Here is a 22078-nt window from a genome sequence, read left to right on the forward strand (position 1 = left end):
TGCGGGGTTTAGTTAACTTCGTAAATCTAACACCACAACATCACTTAACTAACTATTAAGTATATGAACCATTATAAGCAATACATCAAAGGGTTTACTGGATATCATACAGTACGAAGGGTTTACTGGGTATCATATAGCTGATTGTGGGGATCCTGGAATTCCTGAAAATGTAAAATATTTTAGGAGCAGTTGTAAACCACACATTCAATAGTGGGTTTGTGTTTAGTGGAGTAATTCAAAGGGAATGTCTCCCAAGTGGAGAATGGTCAGAGTCACTACCATCTTGCGTTGGTAAGACCACAATTCTTACAATTGTAATAGTATTCTATATAGTTGACTGTGGTAGTAAGTTTGCAAATATTAACTGTAGTCCAATTCTGATATTATACTATACAGGGGGACTATAGCTAGCCTGATTGTGGAGAACCTGGGATGCCTCAAAATGAGAGTACTTCAGTAACAGATACTACTGTAGGAGCAGTTGCTAATCACACATGTAATGTCTAAGAGGAGCAACACAATCAAATGGAGAATGGCTAGAACTGCTGTCAATATGTCAGAGGTGAGAATTACTGGACTATATACAGCAACTACATGTACCATTAGCTATTTAAATCATGCTAGCCAAAAGTAGGGATTAAAGTGTGTCTCATTTTAGTAAGTAGTTGTTTCCTTACTTTTTAAACTAGGAGCACACCTGGTTTACTGAAATTGTTTTCGTAAAAGTGTGTGTGTGTACCTATCTACCTGTCTACCTATGTTTGTCCGTACGCACCCACGTGAGCAAAATCGTTTAATAATGGTAAAAGCAGCTTTTACGTCAGAAGTAAAAGTGAAATGAAGTCTGTATTAAACTTCTGCAAAGGTGAACTTTGCTCTGAGGTGGTTTCTTTCGGCAGACTGAAATTAGGGTGTGGCGACTTTCGTCAGACTACCTTCCCCCAGGCGTTTAGCAACTGAAAAACAATGGTGCAGGCCTCATACACTACCAGGAATAGCCTATCGCTTCGAGTTGAAAGGGGGCGCATCCTTATGTACGCGAACGAAAATGAAGAGCAGCTTTGAGGCTTTGTCGAGAGAATTTGTGGGAAAAACACGTTAGTCACATTATAAAATAGTTTAGAAGATACTTCTGTGCGTAATATGTTGGTAATAGCAATTTGTTTAACAAACGCTTCCTTAGCAGAGCATAGCAACGTAATTGAACGAATTACGAATATTTCATGAATTACGAAATACGAGAATTAGCTAATAATGTTATTGCACAACCCAAAACTACCCTATTGTAAAGTAGTAATACATAGTTGGTTAATTCATAGTAGTATATACTATCTATAGTTAATTCCAGATGAGTTAGCTAGCTGCATGGCTCCTGGTTTTTAGAAGTACGTATCAACTTGTTACTGCTGAATCACATCTCATTTCAGCTGTAACATTTTTGAGCTTGTTTCCTTACTTTTTGTAGCGTGTATATTATATCAACCCCTACTTCCTTTTAAAATTTTTAACTTTTAAATAGCTAGTTTGTTTACTTTTTTTGTCTAGCTAGCTAGCTATATTATGCTCTCTTGTTTTCCACACAGTATAAATATCACTTGAAGCAGCTATCTTTAACCTTCGTATGCAATAAGCGTCTCTAAAAATAGTTATTGTCTTGTCTTTTAAAGTTATTACAGCAACTGTTTAAGGCTTCAGCTGCATTTCTAATGTCCTAAATGTTGATGTTTTAGTAAAACATTGCTGGAGAGTCCTCCAGTAAGAGTATAACCTTCACTTTTAGAAGTCTGGATACCGAGTAAGATACACCCCTCCAAGACATTATTAGCTATCTACCTCACAACAAGCTAAACTGGTAATTAAAGACTATATAAAATGACTACCCCTATACCCAGTGTTAATAAATGCTAGAGACAACTCCTTGGGTACTACTTACACACACGTACTCGCACTTCGTTAAAATCATGTGTTTGGGTTGTGGCACACGCCACAACTATTAAGCGCCGCTATTATTAATTATCCTTCGAGAAAAACAAAGAAGCGAATGAATGATGAAAGCAAACAGCATGGTGCAGTAGACAGAATGTAATCGGAACAACAGATTCATGAATCCGCCATCATTATCTTAGCTGTCTGAAATTTCTGGAGCCATACACCTAGCTCAACTGGGTCTTACAACTGGCAGGCAGGCAGGCAGACAGGCAGGCAGACAGGCAGGCAGACAAATGAAATCCAGGTGTATTTCAAAAATTTTATAAAGATCACTGTGCAATGAAACATTCAACTTTTCGCTTCATCTAACCAAGGTACAGCATCATTATAACAGTACTAATGTATTCCAGTTGGTTTTTTCGGATAAAACTTATTGCAAGGCCGTTTTTTTAAAGTCCATGAAACCATATGTTTTCTCCCCAATCCCTACTATACAGTACTATTGTACTGTATGATACCTATTAAACCCTTTGATGTATTGCTTATAATGGTTCATATAATTAATGGTTAGTTAAGCTCACGAAATAAGCTAAAACAATTAAGATTTACAAAATAAACTAAAACACTATTAAGATTTACAAAATAAACTAGATTACAAAATAAACTTAAGATTTACGAAAAAAACTTAAGATTTATGAAATAAACTAAAACCCATAATCACTCATAGCGGATAGGTCTATATAAGTAAAACACAAACCTCAACAAAATAAGATGGATCGTACCGATGTTGAGTAATTTTGAATCTATAATTTTTGCAAAGGTTCCCTAGGGGACCTCACAAACAAAATTGAATAGAATGCTAAGTAGATTTGCATATTGCATAGTGGGTTGTACCAAGAGTACATAATAATAGAAGAGGGAGGAGAGTGTCTAACTCTCAATATAGGCTGTACAAATGCACAGCGCTCAAACCCTCCTACTTCAATCCATAGAACAGCTAGCCATATATCAAGACCTTTTTGTGAACAGAAGACTGTTAATATCTGTTGATTGAAGCAGTATAATGCTGAAGCCTACTTCAGAGGGCAGCGCCTATAATCACCTACGGTGGCTATAGATGATTGCGTAATGTCTGAGCGCTGTGCGTTTGGCGAATCTATAGCAGTTAGACACTCTCCTCCCTCTTCTATTATTATGTACTCTTGGTTGTATGTTCATGAGGTCCATTTTTTTGTAAAATTTGTGAATTAAGGGTTAACTCACAAAGTATTCTGCTGATACACTGAATTTCTTGTATGTACTTTGTTTGAGCAGAATTTTCCCTAACCCTTCTATCAAGAGTTTATAATATATACTGAGGAGTGTATCCTACTCTTATACATGCCTGTAGAAGGGAATATCATGAAGTTATGATGTAACGACAAGATGTTGTGGTTTGTGACATACGAGCAGCAGTAAAAGTGCAAGAATTGTTTGTACCGTTTCACATTCATGATGTTCAGGATAGCCATATTTGCAAATGGCCCAGTAATAAATGCCTATGAAGTCAACCCATGAAGGAACGATTGTAATTTGGTGAGAAATACTTGGAGCTGGTGCTAGGGACGTTGTTAGACATGCTTTGAATCGATACCATGTTCAACTAGTGACATAATTTATACAAAGAAAAACGGGCGAACTCAGAAGTGCTATGTCATAACTTCACGATACTTCTTTCTACAAGGGTATATGAGAGTAGGATACCCTCCTCAGTATATGAACTTTCAAACGGTACGGTTGTACCATTTAAGTAGGGATTGCGGTGAAACTTTCGCACCGTCCAAAACTCTGCCTTCAAAAATTACCCTAGAGACATTTTACGCAACAAGAATCACCTTTACGGAATAGTACTAGTCCATATTATGCCATTGACTATAACAAAACACTTACAGGTGGCCAGATATAGAATTTTTAAAAATTGCCAAAATTCAAATTTTAGTCTCACTGACTGCCTCACTGACCACAGTCACAAGGCTAGAGGCCAAATGAAGCAGTGCACGGCCACCATTTTACGCCACAATAACAAACTCACCAGTGGGATGTGCCTTTTGGGGTTCCGATAAGTGTACACCCTGTGCGCCTTGTCTTTGCTTTTATCTTCAATCAGGTTGGTTGTCTTCTTCAATCATCAAAAACCATACCGAGGTGTTAATTTTCCATATCAATACTTCTCTGAAGACTCCACAAAATTATTTCAGAAAGCACTTATGCTGCTGAGAGGCTGGGGCGCTTATAATTTCAAGTGCTGCACATGAAACATTAATGCTGCTGAGTTGTCACTTCGACTTTTCCAATGCCTGGACTGCAATCGACAAAGAGATTTGTCACTTAATAGACGGACTGATACTCGACAGCTTGTTCCTCTGAACACACTGACTCAGCCACTCAGTGCTAGATGGTGAGATCAGCGAGTGATTGGATAGTACTCAAGTGTAATACTTCATCCTTTTAGTCGAGGCTAAGGTCCAGACAACTGAAAAGGCCTGTTCGTTCGTACAACTTCTGGCTAGGGTATATAGAACGCAGACCATCGTACTGAAACAGATCAAAGATCTGAGCGGCGCCACTGCTACTACGAGGTAAGTTATGCATGTTACTGTAGGCCTGTGTGCTTCCAATTTTGGCACAATACGTACTTTAATAAGCCATACAGGAACTAATAGCTAGTTCACAAGTTACACTCTAACTAGCTGTGCTAGCTACAGCAAACAACTAAACAAACTAGTATTTTTAAATAATAGTTATACGGGAACAATGTAGAGTCTATGAAATTTATAAACCTGAAGGCCCGAGCTGTAGTACACGAGCGAAGCGAGGGCGCTACTAAGGGCCTGAGGGTTTATAAATTTCATAGACTCCACATTGTGCCCATGTAACTGCTTTAGACTCTATTTCACATTACACTCAGATTACTTACCTCATCCACGGCTGTTTCTGCTGTAGGCTTGGCAAAAGCAGCTGGTTTTCTACTGTATATAGTTGAACCTCCTATATTCAGACTAAGAATTTTTTATCACTTTTTGCTATGATATAGAGGTTTTCAGACTGATAGAGGTCAAAAATTTTGTCCTTATTATGGAGTTTTTTCTATTGTGTCTTTAATTCAGAGAGTTTGTTATGAGAGGTTTCACTGTGTAAAAATACTGGTATATGCTTGCATTTTGGTGTTTAATTACTCAATTTGCTAATGGTTTAGCAGTGATCAGAAGCTATACCCTAAACAGACACTACGGATGCCATGCACATTACAGGCATCTGCCTACTTGTAATGAACTACAACATTCTTGATGTATATCACTTCATATTGAGCCCAAGCAATGATACAAGTACAATACTCACAGTAGCCAGGTAACTATATAATCCAAATTTTAATACTACCAAGCACTAATATAAATGAGTGGCTATTAGATCTTTCATATCCTCCCTACTGTACTGTGTAATTTTCTACTGACTAACTGCCTGTCTGATTCCTTCTGGCAAGTGTAACTTGATAACGGCTGAGGCTACGGGCTTGATTATTTCACTGTTCGATGTCACTTCGTCCCAAGACGTGCCTTTTGGCATACCACAGTACATGCAATGCACACATCATGGACTTATGTGCAGATTTGTGGTGGCTCAATCGCTGATTTTACAGCAAAACATTGCTGGAGAGTCCACCAGTAAGAGTGGAACATTTGCTTTCAGAAGTCTGGATCCCAAGTAAAATCCACCCATCAAAGACATTATTAGCTAGCTACCTCACAAAAAGTTAAACTGGTAATTAAGACTATATAAAACGACTACCCCTATACCCAGTGTTAATAAATGCTAGAGACAACTCCTTGGGTACTACTTACACACACGTACTCACACTTCATTAAAATCACATGTTCGGGTTGTGGCGCACGCCGCAACTATCAAGCACTGCAATTATTAATTATCCTTCAAGAAGAACAAAGAAGCAAATGAATGATGAAAACAAACAGCATGGTGCAGTGGACAGAATGTATTCGGAACAACAGATTCATGAATTCGCCGTCATTACCTTTGCAGTCTGAAATTTCTGGAGCAGTACACCTAGCGCAACCAAGTCTTACAGCAGACAGGCAGGCAGGCAGATGAAATCTAGGTGTATTTCAAAATTTTTAAAAATCACTGTACATTGAAACATTCGACTTTTCGCTTCGTTTAACCAAGGTACAGCATCATTATAACAGTACTAATATATTCCAGTTGTTTAATTCAGATAAAACTTATTGCAAGGTGGGTTTTTTTTTTTTAAGGTGCGAAGATCCATGAAATCATATGATTTTTCACCAACCCCTACTATACAGTACTATTGTACTGTATGATACCCATTAAACCCTTTGATGTATTGCTCATAATGGTTCGTGTACTTAATAATTATAGTTAAGTGACGTTGTGGAGTTAGATTTACAAAACCCACAATTACTATTTACGAAATAAACTAAAACCCACTATCACTCCTAACAGATGGGTCTTTATAAGTAAAGTACAAACCAGTACAAACCTCAACAAACCAGTTTATAATGCTTGGAAACCACCTATAATTTTTGTAAAGGTTCCTTAGGGGGCCTTGGGGGACCTTACAAACAGAATGCTAAGTAAATTTGCATATTGCATAGTGGGTTGTACATTCATCGGGTCCATTTTTTGTGAATTAAGGGTTAACTTGCAAAGTGTTCTGCTGATACACTGAATTTCTTGTATATACTTTGTTTGAGCAGAATTTTGCCTAACCCTTCTATCAAGTGTTCATAATATATACTGAGGAGAGTATCCTACTCTCATACACGCCTGTAGAAGGGCATATCGTGAAGTTATGATGTAACAACAAGATGTTGTGGTTTGTGGCATATGAGCAGCGGTAAAATTGCACCATTTCACATTCATGGCACTCAGGATAGCCATATTCGCAAATTTCCCAGCAATAAATGCCTATGAAGTCAACCCATGAAAGAACATGTAATTTGGTTTGAAATGCTTGGAGCTGGTGCTAGCTAGGGATGTTGTTAGGCATGCTTTGAATCGATACCATGTTTAATAATGACATGATTTATTCAAAGAAAAATGGGCAAACTCAGAAGTGCTATGTCATAACTTCACGATACTTCTTTCTACAAGGGTATGTGAGAGTAGAATACTTTGCTCAGTATATGGTGTTTTGTAAATTTTGCAATCACAGAAATTTATTCTGGAGGCTATTGTAGCTGCTTGACAAAAAAGAAAATGGACCTCACAACAATAACCCTCTGTATGGTATACACTCCACTGAATTAACTGTGAGAATATTATCCTATATCATACTGTATATTCAGGATCATCAATAACTGGTTATCACCCTAAAACCACCCTTCATGGCAGATTAGCTGCATTGGTTAGGCACAGCTATGCCCAAAAATGTCCCCAGACCAACCCCAAACCCTTCCAAAAAGTTTCTATGGAGTGTTAAATTTTATTTAACAGAATTTTATGCTGACTGACTGACTGATGCTTCTAGCCAAGCAAAACTTGACAATGGATAAGGCTATGGGTTTGATTTCTTCACTGTTTGACAATGTTTCATCCTGAGAGGTATCTTTTTACAAACTGAAATATGTACAGTACATGAACTATGGACTTGCTTTTGTCCTCCTTTGTGTTCCTGTTCCTGTTCGTTTTGCTGACAATGCAAGGTTTCCATTTGCAATAGCACTATGCAGCTTCCCTGTAGGTATGTTGGCTATTATGCTAATTGCCCGTATTTTCTATAGTGTGTTCATTGTAATGCTGTGCAACAGGCTGAAATAGGTGAAAGCAAAGCGTAATAGCTACTCCACTTTTGAGTTGTAGTTGGGGCTTGCAAATCATCCGTAGTTTTCGTGGTGACTGGATTGATTTTAGAGATGCTTCTCCTACTGTTCCTCATTTGTAGTGCTGTATAATGGGCTGAACATATCTGAAAGCAAAGTGTAATGGTCACTTCACTTTTGAGTCAGTGGAGCAAGTGTTAGGATGAAAACATTAACAGTAATCAAGAATGTCAAATGAGTGTATTACCCCTTGATTAATGATTACGGATTTCAGTAATTGTAACACAGATATTTCAGTAATTGTTCGTTTATAAGGGTGTTGTATTTAGCCAAATTCAGCCAACAAACCAAGCAAAGTAACATGATAGTGTTAAAGGGAATTGGCTAATGTTAAAGTTCTGGCACTGCCAAGCAGATCCCTGAAGGTGTGGCAACACGCTCGTTGTGCAACCATTGTTTTAGCAAGCTGGAGTTATTTTGGGACACTTTCCTTTCAATACTTAGTTGAATAACACGGAAAACTGACCAACGAAGACCTGTTGTCACCTACACATGTCAAATTACCATTTTGCATAACCGAACAATTACTAAAATATCCATGTTACTTTACACAATCATTAATCACGGACTAATACACCATTTGACACTCTTGGTTTCTATTATATACTCTTGGTGATATGTAATTAAATAGTACTTTCAGAATCATCTTTTTCAGAGCATTGTTCTTTATTGCATGAACTGCTTCAGTTTTCTTTCATCAGACCAAAAAGTGCTTTATTATTTATTAAGTAACAAGTTCTTATAGACTAACAGTTATGTGATAGATACTAGACCTGCGCCAATTATGCTGGGACATAATAGGTAGCGAAAGCATCGAACTTAATACCAGCGTAATATTCTAAAATTTTGTGCATTGATTATCAGAGAAACTGAAACTGTATATTTTGCATGATGCAGAATGGGTTAGTGTGTAAATACAACAAAAATCAGATGTACAGCTACTTGTGAAGGAAAAACTAGTTAAAGATTGATATACTCTAATAGAACAGTTACCGTATTATGAAATCTTAAGAGAATGTTCATAGATGTATCAGATACTCCAATAAAGCAGGCAAGGCACAATATTATCTGAGCATATTGGGAGTATAATGGGAAACAACTGAGCATAATAGCAGCTTACTCATGTACATGTATGTTACAGCCAAAAACTAATACTACACTGTAAATCACGCGAGATCTCACGCCAGGCCATGGATGTAGTAAATGTCTTTGTTGACGAGCTAGAAAGATAGAGAGAATAGTTTCACTTGAGAAAGCAGTATGAATAAACACTCAAGAAGTCATCCTATACAGCACACTTCACTAAGACTGTAGTGGTGTGCTCCCTAGTCGGGGATTACACAAAAGTAGAAAGATGAAGAAAGCTTCCAGACAAATGATAACAACAATGGGCCACCACAAAGAAAGTTAGAAATGAGTACCACAGCCACCATTCAATGTTGCTGCCATCCTTCAATGCTATATCCCACCTTAGTCTCACGTGGCCAGACCCTTTTCTTTGTTTTGTGTGGGGGCAGGGAAAGAAAAGGGTCTGTTGAACATAGTACAGTTGATTGCAGAAATCTTGAAAAATACATGCCGTACCGTGAGAGTTTCTGTAAGGTTCCTTATGAGTAAATTTTGTTGTCCTTGCCACAAATTCAACTGCAATTGAACCACACTAATCTTTTTTGTTTTTCCTCATTCTTGCTGATCCGGCATCGCTACAAATAGTTTTCCTGCCCATTGAATGTTTACGGCACGGGAAGAGAATTTTCATCTATTTTGCAATTGACTGTATATGCACTAGAAACATTATTTCTTACAAATGACTTTGTCAGGACCTAGACAAGAAGCCAAACTAGTAGTTTAAATGTTATCAGCTTGTTTGACTGTTCTGATTTTTTGTGCAGGAAAATATCACCATTAATGAGCAAAACTACCCATGTGCTTATAGATGCGCCAGTTGCTAAGTGGGTTGTTTCTATGTTGTCTTGTACTGTTACATGTGTTTTCTTGTACCTTGTATCTGTCCAGTCAGTAGCTATTATTCTCCCAACAATTTCAACCTGTTACCAGCTGATACACAACACAACAACATCAAGCCGCCTTAATTAGATAATAAAAATTTTGTTGGACAATCGCTCACTATCATAGTTGTTTAGTATTCAAGTACTCACTAGAGTTAACAATTGAGTACTCACGAATACTGGCTACCTTGTAGTTATTATCAATTTGACATGTACATATGAGTTTTATACTGACTTTAAGTAGTTTATAGAAGTAACAACAATGATACACACACACACATTGTATTAAAGTACTGGTGTTAGTGTCCCTGACAAGAAATTGCCATCCAAATCCTATAGCCTTCACTGCCTGATGGCAAATGCATCATGTGAGCTGGGTCATGTGATGGGCGACATGGCTACTCGAGTACCAATTTTACTATCCGAGTACCAAAAATCCTTAACAAGTACTCAAGTATTTACAATATTTGTTTACAGTCCTAATTTATGTATAATCACTTGCTTTATAGAGACAGTTTAGAACATTTATAATTGGGGAAAACTGCAATTACGTACCTACATGTATTCTGAAAGCTCACTGAGAAAACTTCAAGGGTATCTTGTATCATGAAGGTATTATATTAGCTTTTATATCGATAGCTATTTTGCAATGAGCAATTATGCAATAACTGTAATAACGTGTTTTTATCACAAAACAAATGGCCATGCTCACGCAATATTCATCTTCGAAAATTCTTTAAAGCCTTTGCATTAAAGTGGTTATTTTGTTTTATGGCATCACATTTTGTCATTGATATCTACAGAAATTCCACCAGACTCCAAAGAAGAAAAGACTACACATTGTAACAGTTTTAAGAGTCTCCAATAAATTGTATGACCCTTTCCAAAAAATAATAAAGAACAGTACGAGAAGCACCTCGCAATCAATCACACAATCTGAACACTACATTGTATTTATAGAAGCATCTGAAACTTTTGATTGTGGGTTTGATTTTATGAATTAAAAGTATTAGTTAAATAGCTACTGTGCAGCTACATTTTCTAAGTGACCCACCACAAGGATCTTTGTGATTTTAAAGACCCTCGGCTATGCCTCGGGTTTTAAAAGCCACAAAGGTCTGAGTGGGCGGTCTCTAACTGGTGGGGGTGTATTTATACTGGTAGATAAATAGATTGATTGTATCATCATTATGTCATCATATCTTGCACGAAATGCAAGTCCATAATCACAAGGCATACAGTGGAGGTGTGCTGTGTGGTGACTCTCTGAATTGGAGATACGCAGATACCTACCTTTCTTCTAGAAGAAATATAATGATGATTAGAGTCGAAAAAAGTGACAATTAACCTTCTTCTATATAAAATCTTCTTCAACCTGGCTTCTTCTATATAAAAATATTCGACTCTAATCATTTTTAGAGGACTTCTCTAGAGGTCTCTCTTATTACTTTTACAGACCTCATTATCTCCCAATGAGCAAAGGATTTTATGCACACTATTTTCTAAGTGATGTTTATGCGTACTTCACATTTTCTTAGTTTAGTAAATATTTTCTAGGCTACTATGTAGTACCCAGTTGTGTAGATCATGTATTTTGTTGCTATTTTACAGATAACTGTATTCTATTATTGTACAGACTGAAGTGTAATGTCCACTAGTATATTTTCAGGTGTAGGCAACCTCCCTTATTTCACTACTTTTTTCTTTGTTCCCTAATCTTTGTTACATTAGAAAAAAGATTGGTGCCAGCATTTTGTTTGTTTCATCTGAACGTGCACCCTGCCCCAGCTATCGATTACTGAAAGCAAAGTGACTATTATGCTTTGTTTTCAGCTATGTTAGGGTCTGTAATCCAAAAAATCTACTTTTATGAATTGATTCCCCTACCATTGTGGGATGTTCATCTAGTATCCCACTGCTAGATCCACTGTGAAACCGGAGGCACGATTGTTGTCTTCACAGAAATGTCGATTTTAGTATTTAGTGAGATGTAAAATTTATTATTTTTAATTTGTGTTCCACACAAAGGACCAAATAAAACTTGCTACTTAGCTGGATATTATCTAGAGTTAGAGTAGTATAAATAATAAGCAAAAAGTCCAGCACACTATTGGAAGCATTTCAACTCGTACTGAAAGCATTTTTTTTTGCTTGGTTATATTGCCAATACTGCCAAGGCACCATGAAGTGAGAATGGTATATTTTTTAATAAGAAGGTGCAAACCTTCATAATCCCTAATATACAGTACTGCTGCATGTATGATAACTGTAGGCTAGTGATGATTTTGAATAATGTCATATTTTATAGGACATGTTGTCAGCTGAGAAGTTAGAAGCTAGAGCTCTTCAACTAGAGTTGTGAAAAGACATGGATAACCCCATTTCCCCTAAGACAGAAATTTGGAGTACTTATGGTTGGAAGTTGTAGTGACATTTAAATCACTACAGAAATACAATTTTTTTTCAGAGCTACGTGCACTTTCCGTTGAACTGCAGGTAAGTGTGAATATCTATATAATTTTTTCATCAGTGAATTCTAGTTTTATAATAAAACATACTCTTACATAACTCTAACTTTTCATTGTCATTGCAGGAAACCCAAGTTGAAATCAGAGCTACAATATGTACGTATATGCAATTTTGGATCAGTAGAAGACTGAAGCAACCAACTGTAAAGTGAGTTAATGTCATTATTTTTTGTTATGATCATGTATTTGTACATGCGGAAGTATAAAACTATTAGATTTAGTTATTGTCAATGACTTTCTTATTGAAGATGTGTATAGTAGTTTTTGTCTGACGAAAATACTTGAATTTGGTTCCAGTATTCTAAAAATACTAATTCCCATATACAGCATCTTTATTAAAGCTGGACTGTCACATCCTATCTGTAAATGTAGGCCCGGGGTGCTGAGATTTTACAATTAATTAATAACCCTTTAAGGACCACAGAAATTTATACAGTGTCTATCCTGAAAACCCGCAAGTTTATGAAAATTACACATTTTATTATTTGACAAGTTTGCAGCGTTAGCAAAACTCCAGGAAGTAGTAAAATCTTATAGTGGAAAAATCGACTATCAATAACAAACGGTATTATCTAACTTAAAATTGTATAGAATGTACAGTACCGTTTTCGAGTAACAGGTTGATCTTCATGACCGGTGACGATATTTCTTCTCTGTAACGTAGTTCTTTTAAAATCACTCGTCCATCTCTATATAAAGTGCCGTATCACGTAATCTTGTATACCAAAATATTCAGCTCGAACACTACGGAAGTTGATTTATTATAATTGGTTCATCAGAGAGGAAGATACAAGGCAATTTCTACTTCTTGTTGTGTAAATAGAATATTGTCTTTTTACAAGGCTATTTCTAACTAGCTTAGTTTCACGTAACATTTTATCATTGTATATCAACAGAATCGCCTACCAATGGCGAACAAAAGGGCCTTTATTTAAATCCCATGGCTTCTACTACTGCAAAGATATAGCTATTTGTTTACTGCCTATTCACTTGGACGTACATGTACAACGGCGGGCTTTCGCATAAGGCTATATTTGGATATACATGTACGACACTGGTCCCCAAAGGGTTAATGGCAATTCAAATTGGTGACCGCCACATGTCAGAAGACAGATTTCTTCATAACGCAATTGTTTCTCTTCACGAAAATCACACTATTGTGAAGTACAAATACAGTAGAATTCTAATATGTATCGAACCTCATACAAGTAGTTGATTAACCATGAAATGCTTTCTAGCATCACTTAAGTACATTGCCTAATGTATATCAGTTCATGTGGGCTTGTACAACCCCCCTCCCCCACCTGGTCAAGTATAGGAGAAAGGGTTGGAGTTTTGTATGTGCGGCGGAGTGTATACTACTTGGAGTGTATACTACTTTATAATAGTTTAGCTTAGCTACAGTGAATAGGTTTGTGCTCATCCTATTTAAAGATCGCTGTGAGGATTGCCAATGCTATCATGATTGCATTCTCACCAGAGTTGCTAGGAGGTGAGGAGTGTATAAACTCTATAGAAGCTATGAACAATAGAAAATGTTCAGAATGTAATTTTCGTTTATTTCATTATTCCGTTTTTCCGCTCTTTCGTATTTCCCATAATACAGGCTCCCTCTGAATAGAGTCCAGTTAATTAAGTTTTCTCGTACAATAATTAACACCTGTTCCCGTATGATGTAAGTATATGTAGACTTCTATTATAAATAACATCTCTTTTATTGATATTTACCTGTATTCAAAATGTATGGGATTGTGGTTATCAATTAGAGTATGGTATTGTTATTTGATATCCCACAAGTGCAGATGTAGCTCAACCAGCTTCAATCCCACGCTTTATTAACAATTGTAGTTGTGTGGTTTCCATAGCTTGATCATGATTTGATGTGCTTCAGGAAACAAGTCAGTTTTCTGGTAGCTTGTCACCATTTTGCTGTATAGGAATGATTGCTGTTGAGTTCCAGAGCAAGAAACTCAGATGAAGAAAGTCTGTTCGTCACTTTAAACCGCTGTGAGTAACAAAACAGCAGAGTTCTGGCAGGAACAACTAAAAGTAGAAATTAAACAGTTTGTATTTTTCAACAATGGCTTATTTAGAGAAACAAACACATACCACAAAAGTCTTTGTCTTCAAAAGCTTCATAGAGGTTTCACCTACCAGAGACTTACCCTAGGATAGGACATCTGGGATACCTTTGTTTCACTTACCAGTTGCTTTTATTTTTACTTTAATGTAAGGCTTCAGTGGGATAATAATAAACTGTACACAAGGAATATAGTGTACATCTGCTGTGAGCAAAGTCCTCCGAAAGTGTGTGGACTTTTCCAAAAATTATATAGATAACGGAAGCTGTAAACTTTGGACAAAGATGACATTTACCATTTAGTGGGGTGTTTTATAATTGCACTGGTTACAATTGATTGTGGGATTAAGTTTCTTCTTTATGGTCTTAAAGAGAATGAGATTGTTACAGTATCTTTGAATGAGATTGTATCTCATAATAGGAGAGATCACAAAAGTTTAAGCTTATAAGAGAAATAAATCTGTACAGCCTATAAATAATAATTCAAGCAAGTTGCTGAAATCCAGACTTTAATACTGATTCACATTGGTGTGCATGCTATGAAAAACAAAGACTCAGTGGACTGTGTGTTGATCGACCCAATAACTATGCTATTATGGGGACCTTTGTTCACATCCCAGGCAAGCCAACACTTTAGCCTATAGACTAATTTGGGGAAAACATTGGGCAAGCCCAGAACTTTACTGGGGCATGCAAAATCTCTCAAGCAAAGAAGTTAGGGTGTCGCTGTGATCCCTGCATTTGACCGGCTGCACTTGAGAGACACTATGCCCGTCAGTGTTATGGCTATTCATCATGCAATACTACTGCACCCAATTTCCTCAAAATTAAGATTTCTTATAGCTGGTGGGCAAATTCCTGCATAAAGTAATCGTGTAAGGAGTAAAGCATACATGATGACCATTGTGTAGCAACCACAATCAATCATACTACAATGCGTACTGCAATTGTAATTACTCTACAGCCACATTAACTTTATGTAAGGTTTGGTTTCACAGTTTAATAATTATTCATACAAGTTGTTTGTGAGTGATTGAGTACCATTAAGGGTTGCAGTGATGGGCCACACTGCCTTCAAGTTATTAAGGCAAAAATGGTTTACATGCATGTAAAGGTTACCCTTCAAGCTTGTCAGTAGCACTTTAAAAATAAGATTTTAATGTTGAAGCTTGTTTGCTCACGTTGACATATGGACAGGCAGGCAGACACACATACAGTAGCGGACAAAAAAAAGTTCCCGTTCCGTTTAGCGTTTAAACGCTTAGAAGAAAACAGTAACAAAACACTAACAAAACGCTTGCAGGGTGCTAAAACGCTAGGGAAAAAGCTTGAGGAACGCTAAGTATAATACTAGCAAAGAGAAGTTAAACTTGTAAAACTACAGCAAAGTTCAGTAAGTGGCGAGTATTATTATGATTATTGTTATTAATCAGCTAGTCTAAACTCCATTGCAAATGCATGGTGAGACTTGCGCACAAATACAGTAGTATAATTGTTGCTTACCCATGTGTGTCTATTTCTTTTTATCCAGTTAGATTCGATAACCACTTCTTATATGGTCACCACAAGGCGCCACCACAGCTCGGACTGGCTGAGGCCATGGCTAGCTACTGACATCGACGAATACGATAAAAGCCGACATTAAAGTCTTTATATTTTGTGTATAAATACTTGTTATTTGTATATAGTTCCTCTTGCGTAGCTCAGCTCGATATCATAAACACTTCGTTACTCAGCTGCAATACCGTGTAAACCCCCCACCCAGCTGCCTTTCTATTTAACGTACCATGCTGTAACTCCGTGGTTAGAATGCATGTACTTCCCTTCGACAGTCCAGGTTAGTTTTATATTAAGTATACAGTAGCTGCGAAGTGTTTAGATGGCCTAAACTGAGCAGTAACTATATGGCGACAAAATTCGCTTGGCACGATAAAAGTGAGAAGAAATAGCTTGCTAACAAAACATGGAATACAGCATAATATATTTTGTTATATGCTTGTACACTGTGTGCTTGTTGGATTTCTAGCATCATCAATGGCCTTAGCTTCTGTAGAGCCGCTTTTCCCTGCATGTCCGGTCTTCGGCAGTCCCCACTGAAATGAGCTAGTCTCGAAGAGTCTATTATTAAGAATGTATGTGAAGGCACATGAAATAGTCAGACATTACTGCTTACCTGGTAACGAAACGATTTACTTGGTAGCAAACGCTTACAAAACAAAAACGGTTAGATAGCATTTAAATGCTAAACGGAACGGGAACTTTTTTTTGTCCGCTACTGTACCTACACTTACACTCGCATGCATGCATATGAATTTCTGCGTGGAGTATAACACTGCCTAGGATTTACTTGTGATGGATAATTAAATGTTTATCATTATAAGTGAACTGCATGGTTTTCGACCAGATGTATGTACCAACCATACAACAGGAAAGTTTGATAAAGGAAAATTTGATGAATTGAATAAATTCAACTTTTTGATAAGCTTCTTATATAAGTGGGTACCGTATATAGGGAAACTTTGGCGGGCGAATAGCAAACTAAATTGCATTTGGTGAAATAAACTTTGGCGAATTTAAGCTAATGTTAAAGATGCTAATCTCAGACGCTACAAGTAATTGGTGGGTTAAACTTTGTAGTGAATCACCAAAGTGGCCAAAGATTTCCCCCACCAAAATTTCCCTCTATACGGCATTTCAGATTTAGGATCTCTTGATTTTTGTCAACATTTGCTTGTCAAAGCATTGGAAGTATGGATTTGTTAACTTTTCCTTGCATCAAAATTCCTGTTTTCTGGTAGAGTGAAGATACACTATGTGATTCATGATGTTTCCATGATGTTGGAAGAGGTAATACGTATGTATGTATGTATGGAGACCTTTGAAAAATGCAGATACGTAACTGTAAGAATACAAGCAGTACAGTAGTGCTGTATATTAGAAATTGCACTTTGTTACCAAAATTTATTGACCAGTAACCATTGTCACAATGACTTCATGATACCTTGGCAGTGTTGGTAAGGCATGATCAAGCCAAAAAGTGCCTGTAGTGTGACTCAACATGCTTCCAATAGGGTGCTTCGATTTTTTTTTTAAATATATAGTAGAACTTCTGCTGTCTGACTGACTGCCAGACAAGTGTTACTCAATAATGGCTAAGGATACTGGCTTGATTTTTCACTGTTAGATGCTGCCACAGCTCAACAGGTGCCTTTTTGCTATATCACAGTATGTGCAATACATGCTTACCTTTGTGTCCCATTTTTGCTAACACTGTAAAGTAGAAATTTGCAGTAACATAATTCCTATCACAACTATAACAGAAATAGTCTGTAGTTTCCATACTATGACTGTGTGAGTCACTTCTCACACTGTTCTTTTTTCTGTAACACTGTGTAATGGGCTGAACATGACGGAAAATAACTTTACTTTTCAGTAATTGGAACATGTTAAGGTTGCAGCATTGTTTATCCAACCAAAATATAGATTAGAAATAAATGATTACAAGCACTTAATTAAACAGTCATTAACTTATGAGTGTACGGAGATGTACATAACTTATACAATCTTATGTCTCATAAAGAGGCGGATGCATACTGGGTAAGTTATTTCTCCCTGTAATCGGGACAAAGGTGAGAAAAATACAGGACAAGATAAACTAATACTTATATTGTGGTCTCCTTGGGAACAGTAATGTAAAACAAACTTTTTCACACTCCATGTACTTTGGGAAATACAATAATATCCCAAGTCCTTTTGCTGGTTATGTAGCACATGTAGAAAGTTTGTAATAATCACTTATTCCTCACTTACTGTGTTGCATGAGCATGTAAGATTGTCGCAGATCCGTCACAAATGGTCAGTCTGTAGTGCTAGTATTACTGGTAAATTAGAACGTCAAACCGAAACCCACAATTGATTATTGTACAGTATAACATATAAGTAATCAAGTGATGTCAGTCATTGTAATAAGAATAATAAAAAATTGCGTTGAATTTTTGGCAAGACTTTTGTGAATACCAAAAGTACCAAAAGTCTTGTGTGTATACATGTGTGTGTGCGTGCATGCATGTGTGTGTGCATGCCTGCGTGTGTGTGTGCATGCGTGTGTGTGTGTGCATGCATGTATGTGTGTGTGCATGCATGTATGTGTGTGTGCATGCATGTATGTGTGTGTGCATATGCGCGCGTGCATGTGTGTGTGCCTGCGTGTGTGGGTGCATGCATATGTGTGTGCATACATGCATGTGTGTGTGTGTGTGCATGCATGTGTGTGTGCGCATGCATGTGTGTGTGTGTGTGTGTGTGTGTACTGTCCTGTAGCATTCGTATTACTGCTGATGAGAAGTAGTAAGAATTTTAGAGTAATACGATATGCATACGTAGATATGGGTAATAAGTAGAATGAAAAATTGAGTAGTAGGGACCATTGCAATAAATTCTCATGGCATACTATCAGCAGCAAAATTATCAGAAACTATTTTCGCATATTCCATTGTTCATATTCGCTTTCAGTAGTAGCGGGCTACAGATTCCCTAAGGACACTTTACTAGCGAATCTCAGTAAATCCAACCATAGATTGTGCTAAACCAATAATATGCCAGTCCAGTAGTCCAGTCCACCGAATAGTGACGGCCTTTGATTTTGGTCCCCATGCAGTCATAAAGCTAAGACGATGCATCATTTTGCTTCATTTCTGCAACCAGCAAAATGTTTGCTATCCCGTAATCATCACCTGGAAACATTTTCGGTTGCACTAAAGGCACTTTTGGCTTGCTAACCAATACTACCAAAAAGCTGTGTTAGTATTAAGTTATATACAATAAAGTCATATACAATAGAATCTCAGCAATGATTATCAAAACACATGATAATGTGTCAGGTGGCCATGTGGTGTAACACACCTTTGATATTGAAAGGAACAAAGAGAACTTGATTTCATGCATGCATCTACGTATATACAGGGTTGCAAAGCAAAAAAACAAATTAAATAAACAAGTATAAAATAGCCCAAGATACTCTAATAGAACAGTACCTATGGGATTTAAGAAAATCGTCAGACCAGGTTTCAAACCAGGGACCTCCACACCTACGTAATACCTAAGGTTTTAACCACTACTATCATGGCTGTTCAACTCATGTACTTTTATTATTTTACTCATGAAGGTTTGGGCTTTTCTGGCCAAAATTATCACCTCACTTTTTATTTCTATGATCCCTAATCAAACTTAAAATTCTTAAATTGTCCTTATACTTATTTGTTACTTTTGTAACATTATTATGACTCCAAGCATTCCGCATTAGAATGAGAAAAAAAATTGTGCTCTAATTTAATTATCAGTTGTTGAAATTATTTATCCCTACTTTGGTAAAGCAGCTTTTGTAATTTGTCTCACCAATGCATTTTGAAATATATTGTAACCTTAATTAATTAATTAAACCTTTCATCACTACAACCGGATTTATCTGGTATGATGCTATAAAGATGCTCCGAGTACAATTCTAATGCACTACCACTTCTATCACACGTTTTATAGTACAATTTGCTTACCCTGAAACGGGCACGCCTACAAAGGTCCCATTTCTGGGATAACCGGATCCTTTGCACACTATTATGGGTTTGCTGCAAAATTTTTCTTATCCGAGAATTAATGTATTCTTGAGTTGATAGTCGCATTTTGAAGGCCAGGAAATTTAGAAGTGAAAGGGTTTAACAATACATGTGAAAACCCTCTTTTTTTTGTATCACTCCAACAAGGAGGAACGGCATTATGCTGAGTGATGTGAGTATAAAATAAATCAATGTGACCGGATTTTTAAAAAAATTGTTATTTCACACACTTCAAAAATTTTATTGATAATCTGTTATCTATATAGGAGTGGACTGGCAAAGTTTCGGCCTCACAAGTTGAGTAGTGCAGGAGATAATACTACTGAATATCCGGAAATCACCAGAAATTTCAGGTAAAAATGTCTTTCGAACAAATTATTTGTATTAATATTAGGGCTGTGCGATAATGTCTCAATAAGTTTCGATAACAAAATCCATTTTATCACGATAAACGATATTATCTCGATAATAAAATATTGCCATAGAGTACTTTTACAAGCACAGTTGTGCCTAATAATAAATATTTAAGGCTAGTATCTCTTGCAAAAATCGCTCTTTTCAGAATTACTACAGCTGGTTGTGACCTTACTCACAAGAGTACCATCCGCCTGCTTTAATATACAGAGATTTACTATTATCTTTAGTTATCGATATTAGAAAATTCATTATCTTACCACGATATTCACATAAATATCCCAATAATCATGTCATCGCCATTATCGCACTGTCCTAGTTAATACGTATGTAAGAACAATCCTGGTGTAGTGATCTTGCTAACCAGTTATCTACTGTAGATCACTACTTTTAGAATAGCTGGCTCATCATTATGATATACCAGAGCTTATGATAACGTCCGGACACCGGACAAAATCCGGTCAAATTGCATAGATGTCTGACCATAATGCAATTTGTCCGGACACAGTGTCCCATCAAAGCACAAGGAAGGAGCCTAAGGGCTGAGCTGGCATGCTATCAACAATAACAGTCACTTGGTTGCCAGGAGATAGTATACATTCTTACAACCCAAGGGAGTGACCACAAATGTACCATTGCCAACCCTCTGGTGTACTGTAACCACATAACAGTTGCAGTAAGGCATGTAACATCTTACCACTATAATGTTTATTTGCTATGCTACAGTGGACATACTGGGCATTCATCTTCCACATGTCCAGTCAATTTTGGCAATTGTCCAGCCAATTTTGGTTTGCCAGGACATTGTGGCAGGACAACAGAGAATTCTTATCATAAGCTCTGATATACCAGCAAAGCCAAAATCTGTTTATTGCTCAAGAATTATTGACGTATTAAATATTTTTAGTTTGAAAGGCAAGCATATCTCCTCCCTTTACTGCAAGGCCAAACACCCAGAACCTTTGGGCATAGTAAGTGCCTCCAAAAATAATTATCATTTGGCATGTGTTTACACCATTAATAGCTTTTGTAACTGCTTTTAAGACTTCACAACCTTCTGCAATGGCCTAAATGTAAAATTCATCAGTGAACACTTGTCTACTGAGAGGCGATTTTTTTACTGCTATGTGTATTCATCAAATATAACAGATTGTAGCTAGCTTAGCTATATAGGTACTAACTGCTCAGAGTGGCCTCCCCTTCTTAAAGATGTGGATATGAACTTGTATGTGTCCTTCCCCTTGCCAATTCCTGGATCCGCCCACTAGTGACCAAAGTGGTGTATGGACTTTTCCAAAAAAAAATGCTTATTCAAGGCTGTAACAGACAGTGACATCTGTATTTTGGGAACACTTGTATAGTTATATTTGATTGTGGGAATAAGTTTCTCCTTAAGTGTCTATAAAAGAGGATGATTTAATTTTGAATGAAGTGATACTTAATGAGCTTTCCAAATAAAGTACAGCTATCATAAAACAGTGGGTTACTAAGAACCATAATACGACAAGAATATGGTTGTATTTGTGTAGTTGTCAGTGATGTACTACTGATTATGGGTTTTGGTTTCACATTTACAAAGAGCTCACAATGTCTGTAAAAGGTGTGTGTGATT

General features: G+C 36.9%; 1 protein-coding gene across 29 annotated transcripts in view; it reads left to right on the top strand.

Moving 5' to 3' along the window:
* The window catches only part of LOC136247363 (uncharacterized), an 89989-nt gene that overhangs the window by 46668 nt on the left and 21243 nt on the right, over positions 1 to 22078 (top strand). For 20 of the 29 annotated variants that reach the window (XM_066038988.1, XM_066038992.1, XM_066039000.1 and 17 more), the window contains 5 exons: positions 400 to 565; positions 12144 to 12249; positions 12303 to 12331; positions 12429 to 12511; positions 20319 to 20405. In XM_066038988.1, the coding sequence (XP_065895060.1) occupies positions 12204 to 12249; positions 12303 to 12331; positions 12429 to 12511; positions 20319 to 20405 (245 nt within the window). In that variant the 5' untranslated portion in view covers positions 400 to 565; positions 12144 to 12203. Of the gene's footprint in view, positions 1 to 399; positions 566 to 12143; positions 12332 to 12428; positions 12512 to 20318; positions 20406 to 22078 lie in introns of those variants that run through there. The other 9 variants (XR_010697437.1, XR_010697438.1, XR_010697432.1 and 6 more) reach the window with 3 other exon arrangements.

Source organism: Dysidea avara, chromosome 2 (genome assembly GCF_963678975.1).
Source record: "Dysidea avara chromosome 2, odDysAvar1.4, whole genome shotgun sequence".
Taxonomy (NCBI): Eukaryota; Metazoa; Porifera; class Demospongiae; order Dictyoceratida; family Dysideidae; genus Dysidea; species Dysidea avara.